A 17,093-nucleotide genomic window follows, 5' to 3' on the forward strand; every position below is an offset into this window, starting at 1 on the left:
TAAATAAACCTCATTGGTCTCTGCTCAGGTGATGTGCGTGCACGCACCATTCCTTGATGGCCCTGTAAGTCACTTAGGATAAGAGCGCTTCTGCTAAATAAAGAAATAATATAAATAACTAAAACAGTAATGCTAGTAGCATATCTGATATGAGAAATAACACTACTTTTCCCCCTTATCCCTGTCATACTTAAGTTAGTCGTAGCATGTAGCTCCTTGTGGCGCTTAAAAAGGTTACGTGCACACAAGGTCCTATTTTCAGTTTTGCACAGCATTGCATTTTTCTTCCGCCCGTACGCGACACTGTGTTATTTCATAATAGAATTACTTTGAACAGAGAACAAGATCCTGACAATGATCAGCTCCTGTGTTAGAGGGAGAAAAAACGAGCCTCATTTCATTGTGCCGTGGATACGGCTGTTCCTTCCCAGGAAAAGGATGGCTGAAATCTGACCTTCAGGTTTTAGAACATCTCTCTGTCTCGCATTCAATACACTATCCAAGATAGCATCTGTGTTAAAGAACATAAACCTTGAGATTACTTGCTATTTTTCCAGTCATTTTGGAACCGCGTGCGCAAAGAAGACAAATAAACGCATTTGTGCTCTGAAATCTGTAACCAGACCAAACCAGTGTGGTTCAGTGAAAGACTTGAATGAGTATTAAAGAAGTTGTTACTTCACAATTATTCTGCAAACGAACTGCAGAAATTCACAAGACTGAACTGTGCAGTTCAGTGCTTTGGGCAAGGCAGAATCCTGTTAAATAAATACTGAAAATGACTTAATGTGTAATTAAATGTCGCTAGCCCAAATAGTAATTTTTGTTTTGGTTTCTTACAGCAGATGGACCAGGCAGAGGTTTAGTGACATCACTCATACAAATTTGTCCTACTTTGAAGTAAACATTGGAAATAGCACAATTATGCAGCGCATGAATATTAAAAACAAAAACAAATTGAATGTATCAACATCATGATATACATATATATATATATATATATATATATATATAAAGTCTAATATGACGTATAGTGCACTAATTACAGTGTGCATAGGTGAAATCACAATACAGTACTATGTACTGTTTATAAGTCTGAATGTTTTGGAACCATCCTCTCACACTTACCATTCCTCATGTTTTCCCCTCAGGCGGACAGCTTTGGTGCACCACAACAAAGAACATGGTGGAAGGCGAGGAGCTGGTGGCGTTTGCGGTGGACTTCGACTCTCGGCTCCAGGCAGTCAGCCACATGTCCCTGACCGAGGGCATGTACCCAGCACGGCTCCTGGACTCCATACAGCTCCTCCCACAGCAGGCCGCCATGGCGTCCATACTGCCCACCGCCATCGTCAACAGTGAGTACCGCCTTCACGCCCTCCTGTGGGACTGGGGGGATACTTCACCCAGACAGATTAAGGAACCAACCCAATTAAGAAACTGTCATCAACGTATTGTTTTAAGTTATCTGGGCAAAGCTTTAATCCCACTTTGTTACATAACCCCTGAGCTCCCAGAAGCCCTCAGTCCTGAAGTCAGGCTCTCTCAGGTCTCCACACAGCATCCCGAGGACTTGCTGTTGAACCTTCAGTTTGCCATTAAAAGTGCATTAGCGACATCTCGAACATCTTTAACCGCTCAGAACAGTTGTTTTAGCATATGAGTGTACAATGGAAGGCTTGATCTAAACTTGAATTACAGTTTTAATTATCTTTGAATATCCCTGGATTGTATGAGGCAAACAGTCTGTAAATTTTTGTGTGTGTAGCTGTGAGGATTTTTAAATTTCATATAGTAAAAGATCTGCAACAGGGTTTTATTGGCTGCGTCCTTATCCTCCTGTAACGCCAAAGGGAGGAGGAACTGTGCTGGGAATTTGTTTGATGAATATGGTTATCAGGATTTCTTAGCCACTAAGCTTGTTATTTTTCTAGCATTCCCCAATCCGGAATGGCCAGTTGCAATCATAAACCCATCTCATCATGCAACATCCATCAATTCAGGAGAGTGCAGACAGGATTGATGGGGCCTGGTCTGCCAGGAGTCGCTATTGCGTATTGAAGCAGGAAATATCTCCCAGGCGACCGCCAATACTACCAATAATTCATAAAGCCAGCAGGACTCCCAGCCAGTCCGCACAGTCAGGATTCAATTCTGGACCTTGAATCACTCGCCCCAACAACCAGTGCCACTCAAGAGTGTATTGCACAGGGTCTTTACTGGTTCTGATCAACAGAGAACCTGCAGAAGGCAGATTAGTTAGTTTGTTGCTTCTCAGACAAGTGTAAATGAATTAGGCAAGAAATCTTTCTCCTGCGTGCTCACTCTCACACTCACACTCTCTCTCTCAATCCAAAATACTTTTTTGCCATGTCATATTTCAAAGCTTTGCAAAAAAAACACACGTATATATATATATATATATATATATATATATATATATATATATATATATATAAACTGCAATTCAACATGAAATGTAAACAAGTAAACACCTAAATACGTGTGAATGCATAAACTAATAGTTATTATATGAATAATAATGAATAATCTCTCTCCCCCTGTCTCTCTCACACAATTTGTGACCATGCAGAGGACATCTTCCCCTGCAAGGCGTGTGGGATCTGGTACCGGAGCGAGAGGAACCTGCAGGCCCACCTGATGTACTACTGCAGCGGGCGGCAGAGGGAGCCGGAGACGCTGGTGGAGGAGAACGAGGCCAACCCTCACCAGACCCCCAATATCTGCCCCTTCCCACAGTGCAACAAGAGCTTTGCGGGGGCCCGGGCACTGGAAATGCACTTAACCACACACAGTGGTGAGTGGAGAGGCGGATTCCTCTCATCTTCAGTCAAACTTATCTAAGAAAAGAAGAAACACTTTAATGTAGGGTTGGGAAATTAGAGTGAAGGCATTTAATTAGACCAAGAAGGTTCTTCAATTATTTGAAATAAATGTCTGTTATTATTATTATTATTATTATTATTATTATTATTATTATTAGTTACAGTAGTTGTGCTATAAAATATTTGCTTGTGTTGGTATAAAATGATTGCAACGCCTATCATTCCTGACCTTATTTTTCCTGTTTTCAGTCAATAGTATAAACCTGACGTATGTCAGATAATGTTCATACAAAATAATAAGCATTGGCTCGTAGCATGAGCCAATATAAAAAAACTTTGCTTCAGGAATATAGACATTCAACTGCTATGCTCTTCAACTTCCAGTTTGTCAAGTTTTTAGCAGAATATCGAGGGGGCCAGCTTGACATTGTGCCCCATATTTGATCGTCGACCATTCTCAACATTAAGGCAGAGCGAGGAGAGGAGAGATCCTGTAAAGTCCCTTTTATCTTTTTCACAGGTGTCAAAATGGAAGAGACTCTCCCCCCTGGCACCAGCTTGAAATGCACAATCTGTACCTACACAGCAGATTCTCTTATTACATTCCAACACCACATCCTCTCTCACCTGTCACAGGCGGCCTTCAGATGCAATCACTGCCATATCAGCTTCCAGAACCACAGGGAACTCTTACAGCATCAGGACTTACACGGGCACGGCAGCAAACTTCACAGAGAGAGCGACAGCGAGCACTCCCCGAGGGGCACCGACGAAAGCCTGCAACAGGCGCGGGCCGAGCTGGTAAACAGGAAAGACGTCCTCCTCCAGAGTCCCAAGGGCGCCCAGGGCAAGGAGATGGGCTCTGACGCCGAGCTGGAGAAGGCGGAGAAGAAGCCCATGCTGTCGTCCCAGAAGGGCGACGGCCACCTGGGGAGCAAGGCCAGCTTTTCTTACACGCGGATCAAGTCGGAGCCCTCCAGCCCCCGCCTGGCCTCCTCGCCGGTCCAGCACAACATGGGCCCCACCTTCCCCATGGGGCCCTTCCTGTCTCAGTTCGCTTTCTCCCAGGACATCTCCGTGGTCCCGCAAGCCTCGGAGATACTGGCCAAAATGTCAGAGCTGGTGCACCGCCGGCTACGGCACGGCGGGAACAGCTACCCGCCGGTCATCTACAGCCCCCTGATGCCGAAGGGGGCCACGTGCTTCGAATGCAACATCACCTTCAACAACCTGGACAACTACCTGGTCCACAAAAAGCACTACTGCAACAGCCGCTGGCAGCACATGGCCAAGTCGCCCGACTTCCCCGGCGTCTCGGACAAGGCGGCCGAGGCGGTGAGCCCCAACGGCGGGCACGGCTCGGTGGGCATGCTGGCCGCCTGCCACCCGTCGGAGGCCGAAGGTCAGCTGATGCAGTCGGCCTGCTTGAACTCGTCCGTCCTCGACATGATCAACGCGGGGGGCAAAGTGCCTGACAAGGACCTCCCGGGACAGGCGAAAAAAGTCTCCACCCCGACCGGGGTGGAGGAGCGGCTAAACGGCAAGCAGGCGGACGTGAAGAGTCCCGGCACCTCCCTGGCGGAGAACGAGAACGACCCGAACAAGACCACTTGCGAGGCCTGCAACATCACCTTCAGCCGCCACGAGACCTACATGGTCCACAAACAGTACTACTGCGCCACGCGCCACGACCCGCCCATGAAGCGCATGTCCACCAACAAGGTTCCCGCCATGCAGAGGACCATGAGGACCCGCAAGCGCAGGAAGATGTACGAGATGTGCCTCCCCGACCAGGAGCAGAGGCCGCCCATGACTCAGCCCGCCTTCCTGGGCATCCCCACGCTGGGGAGCCCCTGCACTTCCCAGGAGGCCATGGAAAGCCTGGCCGACCGCTTCCACCCGCGGTGCGACATGTTCCCCGGCATGGTCCCCAAGCACCTCGAGGCCTCGCTCACCGTCACTAAATCAATCCTGGCTCCCAAATGCAATACAGTGGACCAGCAGGAGCTCGACGCGCCTATTGATCTCAGCAAAAAATGCTCCCCGCATCCTGACAAGGCATGCGGCTCCCCTAAAAGACTCTTGGACTATCACGAATGTACGGTTTGCAAGATAAGTTTCAACAAAGTGGAGAACTACCTAGCCCATAAACAGAACTTCTGCCCTGTGACAGCTACCCAGCACAGCGAAATTGGCAGTCTGGACCAGACAATGTTCCCAGATGTGAAAAGTGAAGGCAATAATCCCGATGATGTCTACGATAAGAGCCCTGGGAAATGTGATAAAAATGGAAGCGCCAAGCTGATCGCGCAAAACGGTAGTGTGTTCCCCTCGCATTTAGCTTCCCTGCCAGGGCTCAAGGCTTTCGGCGAGGCTCAGCTCATTCCAGCGAAAGAGGAGAACAAGAATTTGTTTCTGCCCCATTGCCTTTATCCCGGAGCAATAAAGAAGGTGAAAGGTGCCGAGCAAATATCGCCATATTACGGGATAAAAGCTAGCGATTACATTGCCGGGAGCCTGGTCATGCAAGGCGACCCGGGCGAACAGGAGCAGAGCACAAACGGATCGAGCGAGGCGGGGAAAGAGCAGCCGGCGCCCAACGGCTGCCCTCACCCCGGCAAGGAGCCCCTGCCCCTGCTGCCCAAGAACAGGGGCATGGTGATCGTCAACGGCGGGCACAAGCCGGAGGAAGGGCCGGGCCCCGTGCCCGGGCAGCAGGAGAACGCGCCCCACAACTCCCAGCCGCCGGACGGCCACCCGTCGCCCACCTGGGCGCCCGAGACCCCGGCCGACGCCAACGAGAACGTGTCGCCGTCGGCGAAATCGCCCGCGGAAGAGCCCCCGCCCGCCTCCGCGAAGGGCGTGAACGGATCGTCCCCCGGCGCGGCCGGCAGCGGCAAATACTGCCGCCTCTGCGACATCCAGTTCAACAATCTGTCAAACTTTATAACCCACAAGAAGTTTTACTGCTCGTCACATGCAGCGGAACACGTGAAATGAAGTTTCCACCTCCCCCCTCCCCTCCTCCCTCCCACCTCTTTGTTTTTATTTAGTTTTTTATGTTTTTGTTTTTGTTTTATTTGGGGAGGTTACACTGTTGTGTCTGGAATAGTGCGTCATGCAGTTTTAAATGCTGCTTGTGGACAATCAAGAGAAGACTCTTCTGTCATCATCTTAAGACTTAATGCAAATCATCGGTTAAAAAAAAGAAAAAATAAAGTGTAATATTGGTGCCATTCACATGTATTTATTTTACAATCAGTATTAATAGGAGTAGTGATCTTAATTTAAATTAAAATGAAATTTATATCAGAGTTGTTTGTAAGGTTATTGTATAGTCATTCTTGTGTAGCACACATTGTTTACACTGTAATGTAGATTCAACGATACAATAGTCACAGAATACAAAGGAAATGCATTTTAGACACAAAATAGCAACAAAAGCACTTGTGTATTCTTATTTGCTGTAACGGTTTTTTGTATATGCCGAACTGTAATCTGCAGCCGGATATTTGCGACTTTTTTTTGCCTTAGCCCACCGTTTTGGGGATAATCAGGCACAATCCTGCTCTTTACATTTTGGCATATACACAGCTTTGCATATGTATGTGGCTGTTTGTCCCTGTCTCTTTTATTCAACAGAGAAATGGATGTTTTAACGAGGATGGCAGCGATCTTGTATAGTACTCGTATTTCTGTTTTCTGATATTACCTTGGTCTCCCTTTTTAAAACATTGCTCTCAATGCAATACTTTGTAAAAAGAGGAAACATTACTGAAAGCAGTATTATGAAAGGGGAACTTGTCAGACTGATTTTATTTGAATCCCATGGGGGTAAAAAACAAACAAAAAGTTGTACAAGAACTACGTTTATTGATGTTGACAAACAGGATGGGTGGGAGGGTCTACGGGGATCGCCAATGTAACATGATCATTCCAATGTCCTAATTATGGGAGAAAAAAAATATTTCTTAAAAAAAGTTGTTGCTATGCATGTATATGGATGGAATACAATTCCAGAACTGTTGGAAATTTTTATTTTGATGTGGTGTCATAATTAAACTTCAATCCTCAGGATAACCACAAGTTGTGATCTCGTTTTTTTACCCTTGCACTTCAAAGTTCCGAATTACTTTGAGTTAACTGGGAAAAATGTAGACTCATTTTCTGTGTTGGACGTCAACAAGATTGGGAATGTTGATTGTTCCAAAAGTAGGACTAATTGGGCAAGAAAAATACAGAGTTAGCTGATCATCTGAATTCATAAACGTATACTTTTTGTTTTAAGCAGCTTCTGGGATATATCCAAACTACGAGTCTGAATTGTTTGACAGCCAGAGTCCACATAAAAGGACAAGTTAAAGGGGAAACATCACACTTTATCCAAGTAATAAAGGCAAGTTGTATTATAATTACACTTGTAATCAAGTTAAAAATACAACTTCACTAAACAAAAATGCATCTGCCACCACGAAATAAATGGTCTTTTACAAAAAAAGGATTTTGTTTGTGAACTTTCCCTGACAAAATCTTCCAAGACCTAAATACAGCACTGCTGTTCACAAAGAAAGGCTTGAATTAAAAACAAACCGCTTCTTTTTTCTTTTTGGAAAGTTGCAATATTTGGCACCTTGTCATTGGCTCTGTTTTCTAGACTGTCTCTGTGCTATCATCTTCATTAAATGTTTGCTAATTGCTGAAGGACTTTTGTAGATCATTTTGCGGTCTACCCCGTGGACATGAATGTGCTTGGCTGACGGGTACAACTCCTCCAGACACTTCTTCTGAAGCGTAGCTACCATCTGAAAAGAAAACACAGAGAGCATTAATGTAGCAATGCTACCAAAGTTATCACTCAGCTCACTCTTTGTGTAGATATAAATGCATAGCAACATGTTACTTAAAACGGGAGGGACGCTCACCTGGTTGAGATGAGCGGGAAGTTCTTCGTCAAAAGAATCACCAGTAATCACGCTCACTGATGTCCTACTCGAAAGAGGTTTGTATTTAGAAATTTCCCTGTAAAAAAATAAATAAATAAATAAAATTAAAGATTAACATGAGTGTTACCAATGATACCAGGAGGGGTATGGGAGAAGGAGAGAAGGTTGCTCCTCCTCTGAATACTGTCAGCTACCTGTTTCTCTCCCAATTGCACATTCACATTTTAGAATGCAGTAACATATTGAGATATTGAGACAGATTTTCAAATTACCCTGCTAACTGTGGGTCTAGCTGTGCATCAGCTGATTTATGGCAAATATCTTACTAGCAGCAAAACACATTTATGTTTTACTCGATGCGCATAAAAAATTATGAAAACATTGATGAATGCAGTTACAATACAGAGACTATATAAACCAGGCAGTACCTTTAAATCCCAAATTTCAAATCTGCCTGCTAAACTTCCTACTCTTTAAACTTTATAACAAAATAAAATTTTCAGAATAAGAGTACAACCCCAGTCCTGAAGGGTCGGTCTGTGCGCTGGTTTGTGTTCCAATCAATTACCTTAGTTTTTCGTTTTATGACAGCTCTATAAACTATGCTGGTTCACTCCTCTGCTTGAGCATAGTAAAATCATTACGATATACTTGCCATCTGCAGCTGTAGCTGGTGCTTATACAAATGTCAGATCAAGACATGACTGAGATAATTAAATAAGAGCAGAAGTTGGCACAAAATCCTAAAACGGATCGGCCCTTCTTGTGCACCCCTGGTCTGAGACAACAGCCACAAGCGACCACAGGCGTGCCTGAAGTTTTGCCCATTCACCAGTTTGGTGAAAACTGAGTTTTGTTTTGCTAGTAGCATATACCAGACTTGGTAGCACAGGACGCGGAAGACTTTGATTTACCGTCTTGGCCCTTTTTTCTTAATCTGGCTCTACTTTCTAGGAATCGGGAAACCTCGTGTTAAACCCATGCTAGTCGCCAACTAATGACACACTGCAATCAACCCTTTCAGGAGCAAAATTAGCAGCAGCCTCATCTGCAGGCTCTCACACCTGAGGCTGATTGGTAAGTAGCCCAGGTGATTTGCGTTGCGTTCATTAGGCCCATTATAAAAGCACAGCCTGTGAGGACTTCTTCCGTGAAGAGGCACTAGATGCTATTTTTGTGGGTCCAGCCCTCCTGCAGTTTGTGTTTAATGTTGATTTTGTGGGGTATTTCTAATTCTTTTTGACTAGCTTCAAGAAAAAGGGAGGAAAAATACCAATTTGATAATTTTTATGTTGCCATTCTCATCCATTTCGCATTGTGATTGTACCCTGCCACTCCCTCCGTAAACAACATCACAGTGTTTGTTAAAACTGACAAATGAGAAACAGTATTACAATTCTGCTCTTGATACAAAGTAAATGAGATTAGCTTGGGCTTCCTAAGTGGGGGAGTTCATTTTAAGGTTGCTGGTATTGCCAAGTCCAAACGATAGTAGTCGGAATACTTCTCACTTTACTTGGGATGCACTCTCGTTCAGGAAAAAGTGTTCGTCCACTGCACTGCTCTGGTGAGCCGGGTTGCTGAGGAAGTATTTCTGGAGAAGGAAAAGGCAAGACAATTTAAGGGCTATGTAGGAATCAATGAAGGAACATGACCTGTGTACGTCGAGCTGGATTCTGCACTAATGCAACAATTGATTCATTTAGCAAAAATGTCACCATGGACTATTTTTGGGGTGCAAGTCTATTTATTTAATAATGTACTTTATAGTAGATTAACTATTTTTAGCCCTTCAAATCTGAAAATTTGAGCATTCTATCGACCATTGCACTGTAAATATATATATATATTACCCCTCAGAGGCCGGCCATCATGACAATGAAGCAAATGAGACAATGAGTGCATTGTTTTGCACCAATATGTACACGTAACAATGAACTGAGCATGGAAAACTGTGTGATGTGGATCAAACAAACCTTTTTTTCTAAAATGGGGGCCTGACTGGCATGAGAGTATTCCAACAGCAATGGTAATTATTTACCAATCAGTGGCTGGCATGAAGGTTGCTGGGCGTGACCTTGAGAAGGGGGTTTGTTTGCCAGGTGCGGCTCTGGACCCTGACTCTTCCGCGTGTGTGCTATAACCTTCTCTGGTCTGTCTTCAAACCTTTCTTTTTCCCTTGAGAATTCAAGCACAATGCCTTCACTTGATGTCCTTATCTCCCTGGCAACAACTGTAATATTTCAAAAGCTGAAATAAGTCCCTCATCTCTATTGCCATCAAAAAAAAGTGTGAGGCAGGAGAAGGGAAAAAAGAGGTATTTTAATGAACAGTTCAGGCTTTAACCTGGAGCAGTCATCTACGCCGCACAGAGATGGAATTTGAATAAATAGCCAGAGCTAATTTTCATCCACCCGCTCCCTATCAGGAAAAGAGAGGGGGTGGGGGTGGGGGTTGTGGGGGTTGGGGGGGGGGGGTTGAGACGCCCGACTCCCTCAATTATCATAATCTTGTGTACAAATACAGGTGACGGTGACATTGAAAGAGGTGGCTTCCTCGCCCTCGCCGGTTGTTTCAGCGTTTTATCGAGTTTCAACGAGTAAATATCAAGTACGCCGGTCGGTCGCCCCCCCCCCCACTCCCCCCTCCCTCAAAACAAAGGTACTTGAACGCGGCGCACAAGCGACGCGGTCAATTAAGAAGGGACACGAGCGCTATCGGAGGTAGGAACAAACCGCACCGCAAAAGCGATTGAACAGTCAAATTAAAATGTCAAAAGGAATTTCAAGGGCCAACAGCCTTCTCATCAACACATGAAAGGAGCGCATATCCACTAAAAGCTAGTTAAAGCCTTTTTTTGTGTGGAGAGATGCTACCGCTCGCCACAAATAAGAGCAGGCGATCGCAGCGCCCTGCTGCCGGAGACGGTAATTTCATCTGCATGCGTCATTTTCTCTGACATCTTACACATCCGATCTCATGGCATCTAATGGCCGCTTCATTGAGGCTCTGAAAAAACTACTCCATTAGTAATAATATGAACCAATATTGTGATTTGTTGTAAGGGAGTAGCTAAGCAGTGACATATACTTTTCATTTTTTGTGGACGTTTCAGCAATAACTGCAAAATATGTTTTTAAAAGTGAAATGGTCAAATGACCTAGTGAAATCAGTACGGATCAGAGCAGAGTGAATTACAATAATTAACAGTGCAGCACAGTCACCTCAAGTGTTTGTTGCACATTTGGGAATGGGTTCACTCCATATTTAAGTGTGCATGCATAAGCTATACAGTATTAAATCATATAATTTGCTTAACACTATCAAGTGGCGAATCCTTTATTTCTTTGAGACAACACATAGAACAAAATACTACCAGAGCATGCATGTTTTACTTTTGCAACTTGCGTAAAGATTCATGATTTTGTGGATTTATTTTAAAAATATCTTTCCCCTTTTCTCCCCAAATTGGAGTGGTGAATCCTGTACATACTGTATATAAAAACAGGTGACAATTTAAAGGAAAAACCTGAATTAATGAGTGGAGAAATACAACGAATGCAGATGCTTTCATACCGGTGTACCTCATGATACACCCACAATTAACCTGTTTAACATACACACACTGCATCAATAAATATGCGTCCAATCATGAACTGTGGCATGTATAAAAATGCTGAGCAGGCTCAGATGACCTCGATTTTGGATCAAGATGGCAAGAGGTACAGATCTAAGCAACTTTGAAAGATGGTTTATTATTGGGGCACGGATGGCAGGAGCTTCAGTCACAAAGACTGCTCAACTGGCAAGTGTTTCAATAGGAACAGTGACTATAGTGACATCTGAATTTAGATCTATGGGAGAGACATCAGTAAATAGGGTAGGTAAGGAAAAACATAAGAGCAACTCTTCCTCAGATGACTGCGGATGTCAATGCAGGATGTGATCAGACTGTCAGCAAGAACAGTCACAGTCTTTCGACAACCACATAGAAAGGGATATTATAGTAGGGTCTCAGTGCATAAACCCCTCATTACAAATTATGGTCAGATGAGTCATCCTTCACTGTATTCTCCACATGTGGGCGAGTGCATGTGTGGCGTACACCAAGAGAATGGTACAGGCCTGATTGCTTGACCCCTACAGATAGGGGGTCTAGTGGCTCTGTTATGCTGTGGGGGCATTTTCCTTGCATGGTTTGGGTTCACTGGCCACCTTAGAGGGAAGGGTCACAGCAAATCATACAAAGCTATTCTGAGTGATCACCTTCGTCCTCAGATGAAATATTTATATCCTGATGGGAGTGGTCTCTTCCAGGATGACAATGCCCCCATCCACAGGGCACGAGGGGTCATTGAATGGTTTGATGAGTATGAAAATGATGCGAATGATATGCTACGGGTTTCGCAGTTAGCAGATCCCAATTGACCTATGGGAGATTTTGGACTGATGTGTTAGACAGCACTCCATCATCATCAAAACATCAAATCAGGGAATATCTTTTGGAAGAATGGTGTTCCATCTCTTCAGTAGTGTTCCTGAGATTTGTAGAATCTATGCCAAAGTGAATTGAAGCTGTTCTGGTTGGCTCGACAACTCGACATGGCCCAACGCCTACACTTTATGTTGGTTTTTCTCACTCATCTGTGTGTGTATTATATGTATGTATATATATATATATATATGTATCTTTTTCTATCACAGCACAGACAGAGGAAAATAATTCACATGTGCAGCTGAACGGGCAGAACTGCAGACACCTGTTCAACCATCCATGGCCGATACATCACGCTGCGATACGTCACACTGGTGTGATCCAGATTCAATGCCAGGTCGTGGGGCCCACCACGCAATAGAACAGTGCCTTAACAGGTCAAGCCACACAGCAGCCCCTCTGTCATGGATATTTAAGATGATCCACTACTAATATTACTGGTTTTAACATTTAGTATGTTTTAAACAGAACAGGTACAAATAAAAAATCAAGAAGGTCCTGGGTTCAAATCCACCTTTCTGTGTGGTGTTTGCCTGTTCTCCCTGTGTCCGTGTGGGTTTCTTCCCACAGTCCAAAGACATGCAAGTACGGTAATTGGAGACTCTAAATTGCCCATACGTCTGGGTGCTCTGGGTGTATTCCTGCCTTTCGCCCATGTTGGGATAGGCTACAGCACCCCCTGTGACCCTGCCCAGGATAAAAGGGTATAGATAATGAATGGATGGATGGATACATTTTTCTTGCTAGTGGTTAATTACTGTTACTGCAAGAGCCAACGAGTGAGTTATTCAGTTGAGTCAATGAGGGAGACAGCCCTTTTTTAAGGAGCGCTTCATTTAGTCACCATTTTAACTGTGGGCACTTGAGCTGAGGCATTCACATTTTTCACCTCAGCACCAAAAAAGTGCTCATATACTGAAATTCAGATAATTCTCTGCATGAGGTTATTGCATTATTTCCCTGCATTATTGGTTAATAACATTTATTGAAAAAAAATGTTTTTAATTCAATTAATATGAACAACACATATTTGCAGATTTTTTGTTTAAGTGAAATATGTGTACTGACGTTGTACTGAGGAGCAAGCCACAACTGGTCAGCCCAAAAAGCCATGAGTCATTTTAAACAACCAGGAAACTCATGAAAACACCCTGTATTAAGAAGCATACAATGGGCTTCTGACAAACTGTGACTGAAACAGCCACTAAACGCTGTTGGCAAAGGGACGGTTAAAATGTACTAGTGCCTATAATGTAAAGCAATCCACTAAAATGTTAAGTGAGTATATGAACCATTATGTTGACACTAGCACCACCATGTGGCCACAGGGGAAACAATACTCCATTTACACGCACATACAATACTGTACACACACCGACAGCAGCTTTTGTAAATAAGAGTGCTGCAGTCAATTCAGACAGTGATGGTTCTATTCAACTGCAAGACCCTTTACTATAAATGTTTAGGTAAGTTACATTTTGGCTTCTGAAACAAAATCTATTTGGCAGTCACTGAAACAAATGAAAAACATTTGCAGAAAAATATTTTAACCAATTTGCTTAAGTATGTCTATCAAGGTGAATTATGAACATTTTTGTATATTGTTGAGAAAAGTTGAGTAAGTTGATGGTGTGATAACACAAACCCAAAACATTATTAAGCTGCAATACACAATGCACTCTTCCTCAACACCAAAAGCTTTCTCACCGTATTAACCTAAATAAAACTTGGATGAAGAAAAGACATGAGACCCACCTGCCGTTGCACCAAGTCCAGGGAAACCCCCTCCCCCTTCATGACCGGCTCCATGAGACCCAGAATAATGAACATCCTGTTCAGCCCGGTGGCTGCAGAGAACTGCATGACCTGGAGGGAGGGCACCAAATTTCTGTACCTACAAGAAACAGACAGACACATCTATAAAACTAGTGAAATGAGGAAGTAGACAAAAACAGTTCTGACAATACACATACAGTAATATATGTTCATATGGTGTGGCATAATAGTCTGTATTTAATCAGTAATTCAAGGACTAATAAAAGACAAGGCTGGGGTAATTTGGTGGAAATGAGACTCCTTCGGAAGCTGACACTCTATATGAGTTTTGGTGTTAGCGTCAGTGCGCTAAGTTTCAGTCAGAAATCCGGGATGCACAGGAGGGCAATCAGAAAGAGCTAAACTGGGGCTAAAAGTGCATAGCGTGCATTAGCCTGAAGTGAATATCACTCCCAGCTCCATTGTTAAGGAAGATGATCGCGCGTATATGGCGATGGCTACAGTCAGAGCCAGCCCTAGGGTTTTGGTGGCCCTAAACAAGAATGTTGTTGTGGCTCCAATTAAATTTGTTCCAAAAAAGCAACAAAAAAAACTTGGGTGCTTAAGAGTGTTTTTGCCAGGGGCCAGTTCTGGCTGCAGTGTTCCTTGTTTGCAGAACAGTGTTTTTTGTGCTAATGTGCATATAAATGCATTTTTGACATTTATCAGAATAAATTGAGGCTCTAGAGAAGGAAACAAGTTTTAATTTCACCTTTATAAAGTGCCATGTGACGTAGTTACTGCTGGCTGTGGTTATCGAATGGGAAGCTGTTGCTCCCGAAGTCAATATTTGGTTTTCGTACTCAGAGCTGAGGCTGGTGGGTGGAGCTACCTCCCTGTTAGCTGGTTAATGGGCAGAGCCCAATATTCATCTGGGGAACTGAGAGAGGAGAGAAGAGGAGTGGCCTGGTAATTTGGGGTTTCTTTCACCCTGAAAACTTTTTCCCTTGAAAAGTTTAGTTTCAAAATGTGTTATCTACAAGATTTTACTTAAATTAAAGAAAACTTCCCAAAAGTGGAAAATCTGTGTCGAAAGAGTTTTGTAAAAAATTTTACTAAAAAGGAAAATGATTAAGTTCTCCTTTTTTCTCTCGCATTTTTTATTTTATTTGAGTTGGTTTTCGGTATAGTTTTTGTCCACTTAGTGGACCCCATTGAGGTGCCTTGAAGCACCCCTTCTCCTACACAGCCCTCTTTCTTGGTTGTCTTTTTGTTACTTCTCAGTAGAGCATGAACAGCATGAGGAGTGGGAACATAGGGTTACCAACAATATAAAAGTACAGCAAAGCATATTGGAAAAAAATGTTAATAAAACAGATGCGATATAGAACAGTCCATAAGTATTTCAACAGTGACACAATTTTTCTTGTTTTGGTCCCATAAAATGGGGAAACTATGTATACAAGGGACTGTAAATCCTACACAGATCACTCAATATGGATGCCCAAATACATAAGGGCTGCACTGTATGTCAGACACATCAATAAAAGAGTCTGAGCCAATTAGGACATAAAACAACAGAATCAATGTACACAGTATACTGCTTAGCTCAATGATGCCTAAAACAATCTAGGTAATGGTCTATGGGTTTACTTCCATAGAAACATCTGCCCACACTACTAAATAACTATGGGAAGATTTGTATTCTCATCAGCAGAAGGGTACATAAGCAACTTACAGCAGCATAATCTGCACAAAATCTGTAAAAACTGTTAGAAGGAAAATGTCTGACAGAATAATCATTGGGGTGAAGCCACTTTGAAAATGGTTTCACTCTGAAAATGTTCTATAGCTTGCAACTTTATGGTCTAATTCATTCCCCCTTCACATCAAATAATCAAATAAGCTCACAGGGGGAAAAAAAACAATATTTCTTCTCCTGTGGAAGAGTAGGAATCAAACTTCCAAGCATATTGTTAGGCTACAATTTTGACAAGTCGGGAGCATGTCTCGGTTGGCTAATCTCAGTATCACTCAATCACATATGCTACATGCAATTCTGCATTCAATATAAAAGCAGGCATTTATTTCCTCTTTCACGTTTTTGGACCGTTGTACCAATCCGCAATTCTGTTAAATTTTATCCTGAAGAAACTGGCCAGTGATTGATCAAACACGTTATCAAAAATCATGTGAAATGTGGTGGCCCACAAGCCTGTGACCAGAGCTCTTCCACTTCCACATTCTCCCCGTTCTGTAAGGAAATTTTTACGCATGGCTGAGTTTGCCGTGAAGGAGAATTACCTGGCTATGAGGCATCTGGGCAGCCAGCAAGGAGACAAGTCTTTAGAGTACATGAAGTTAAAAGAACCTAATTACTGACTATTGCAATACAGCTAAGGCTAAGTTTAGCTCCCCAAGCTTATTGCCACATCTTCCAGGGCCCTTAAACGAATGTCAACTATAGTATTTACCCCTATATGTCACAGAGATCAGGTTTAGGCTGGGTATCATCCATGCAACCGCAAAGGAATGCAATACTTTTACTACCTCTCCAAATTATGTAAGAATTCTTCTTGAATGCAGCCCCAAAATGTGCGTTTTCAATGCAAGTAACTGTGGCATGATTACAATAGAGAGCAAAAAGAATAACCACATTGCGTAAAACACCCAACAATACTGAAACTAAATTTTTATGTTGTTGGGATAGCTCATTATATGAAGCTACACAGAATTCTTCTAGTATAGCTTACAAAGATACAGAGGAAGACCATATGGCTCACCAGCTCACACAAAGAAGTAATAGCGATATAAATAAACCATTTTGAATTAATCCTTTAAAAAGATTCACTATTTACTTGAGTTACTTGAGTTACTTGAACCATCTGCACTAGAGTGACACCTGCTGGTACTGTATGTGCAAGTCAGTGCAACCCTTCCTTAGGGTCTGAAAGTACAAAATTAGGGGACATGTCTCATGAAGCTAGCCATATTATTGCGATATCGATATTAAGTTAATTATTATTATTATAAAATTGCAATTAAGATCATTAT

General features: G+C 43.1%; 2 protein-coding genes across 2 annotated transcripts in view; one reads left to right on the forward strand and one right to left on the reverse strand.

Annotated features, from left to right (window-relative positions):
• zfpm2a (zinc finger protein, FOG family member 2a) overlaps positions 1-6,926 on the forward strand; it is a 149,293-nt gene extending 142,367 nt beyond the window's left edge. Inside the window, exons 6-8 of the mRNA XM_035383917.1 lie at positions 1,152-1,358; positions 2,594-2,818; positions 3,367-6,926. Of these exons, the coding sequence (XP_035239808.1) occupies positions 1,152-1,358; positions 2,594-2,818; positions 3,367-5,846 (2,912 nt within the window). The 3' untranslated portion in view covers positions 5,847-6,926. The remainder of the gene's footprint in view (positions 1-1,151; positions 1,359-2,593; positions 2,819-3,366) is intronic.
• Positions 6,867-17,093, reverse strand: part of si:dkey-122a22.2 — a 35,126-nt gene continuing 24,899 nt past the window's right edge. The window contains exons 8-11 of the mRNA XM_035383930.1: positions 14,040-14,178; positions 9,301-9,383; positions 7,769-7,865; positions 6,867-7,648 (exon numbers count right to left, since the gene is read on the reverse strand). Of these exons, the coding sequence (XP_035239821.1) occupies positions 7,481-7,648; positions 7,769-7,865; positions 9,301-9,383; positions 14,040-14,178 (487 nt within the window). The 3' untranslated portion in view covers positions 6,867-7,480. The remainder of the gene's footprint in view (positions 7,649-7,768; positions 7,866-9,300; positions 9,384-14,039; positions 14,179-17,093) is intronic.

This window comes from Anguilla anguilla, chromosome 1 (assembly GCF_013347855.1).
Source record: "Anguilla anguilla isolate fAngAng1 chromosome 1, fAngAng1.pri, whole genome shotgun sequence".
Taxonomy (NCBI): domain Eukaryota; kingdom Metazoa; phylum Chordata; class Actinopteri; order Anguilliformes; family Anguillidae; genus Anguilla; species Anguilla anguilla.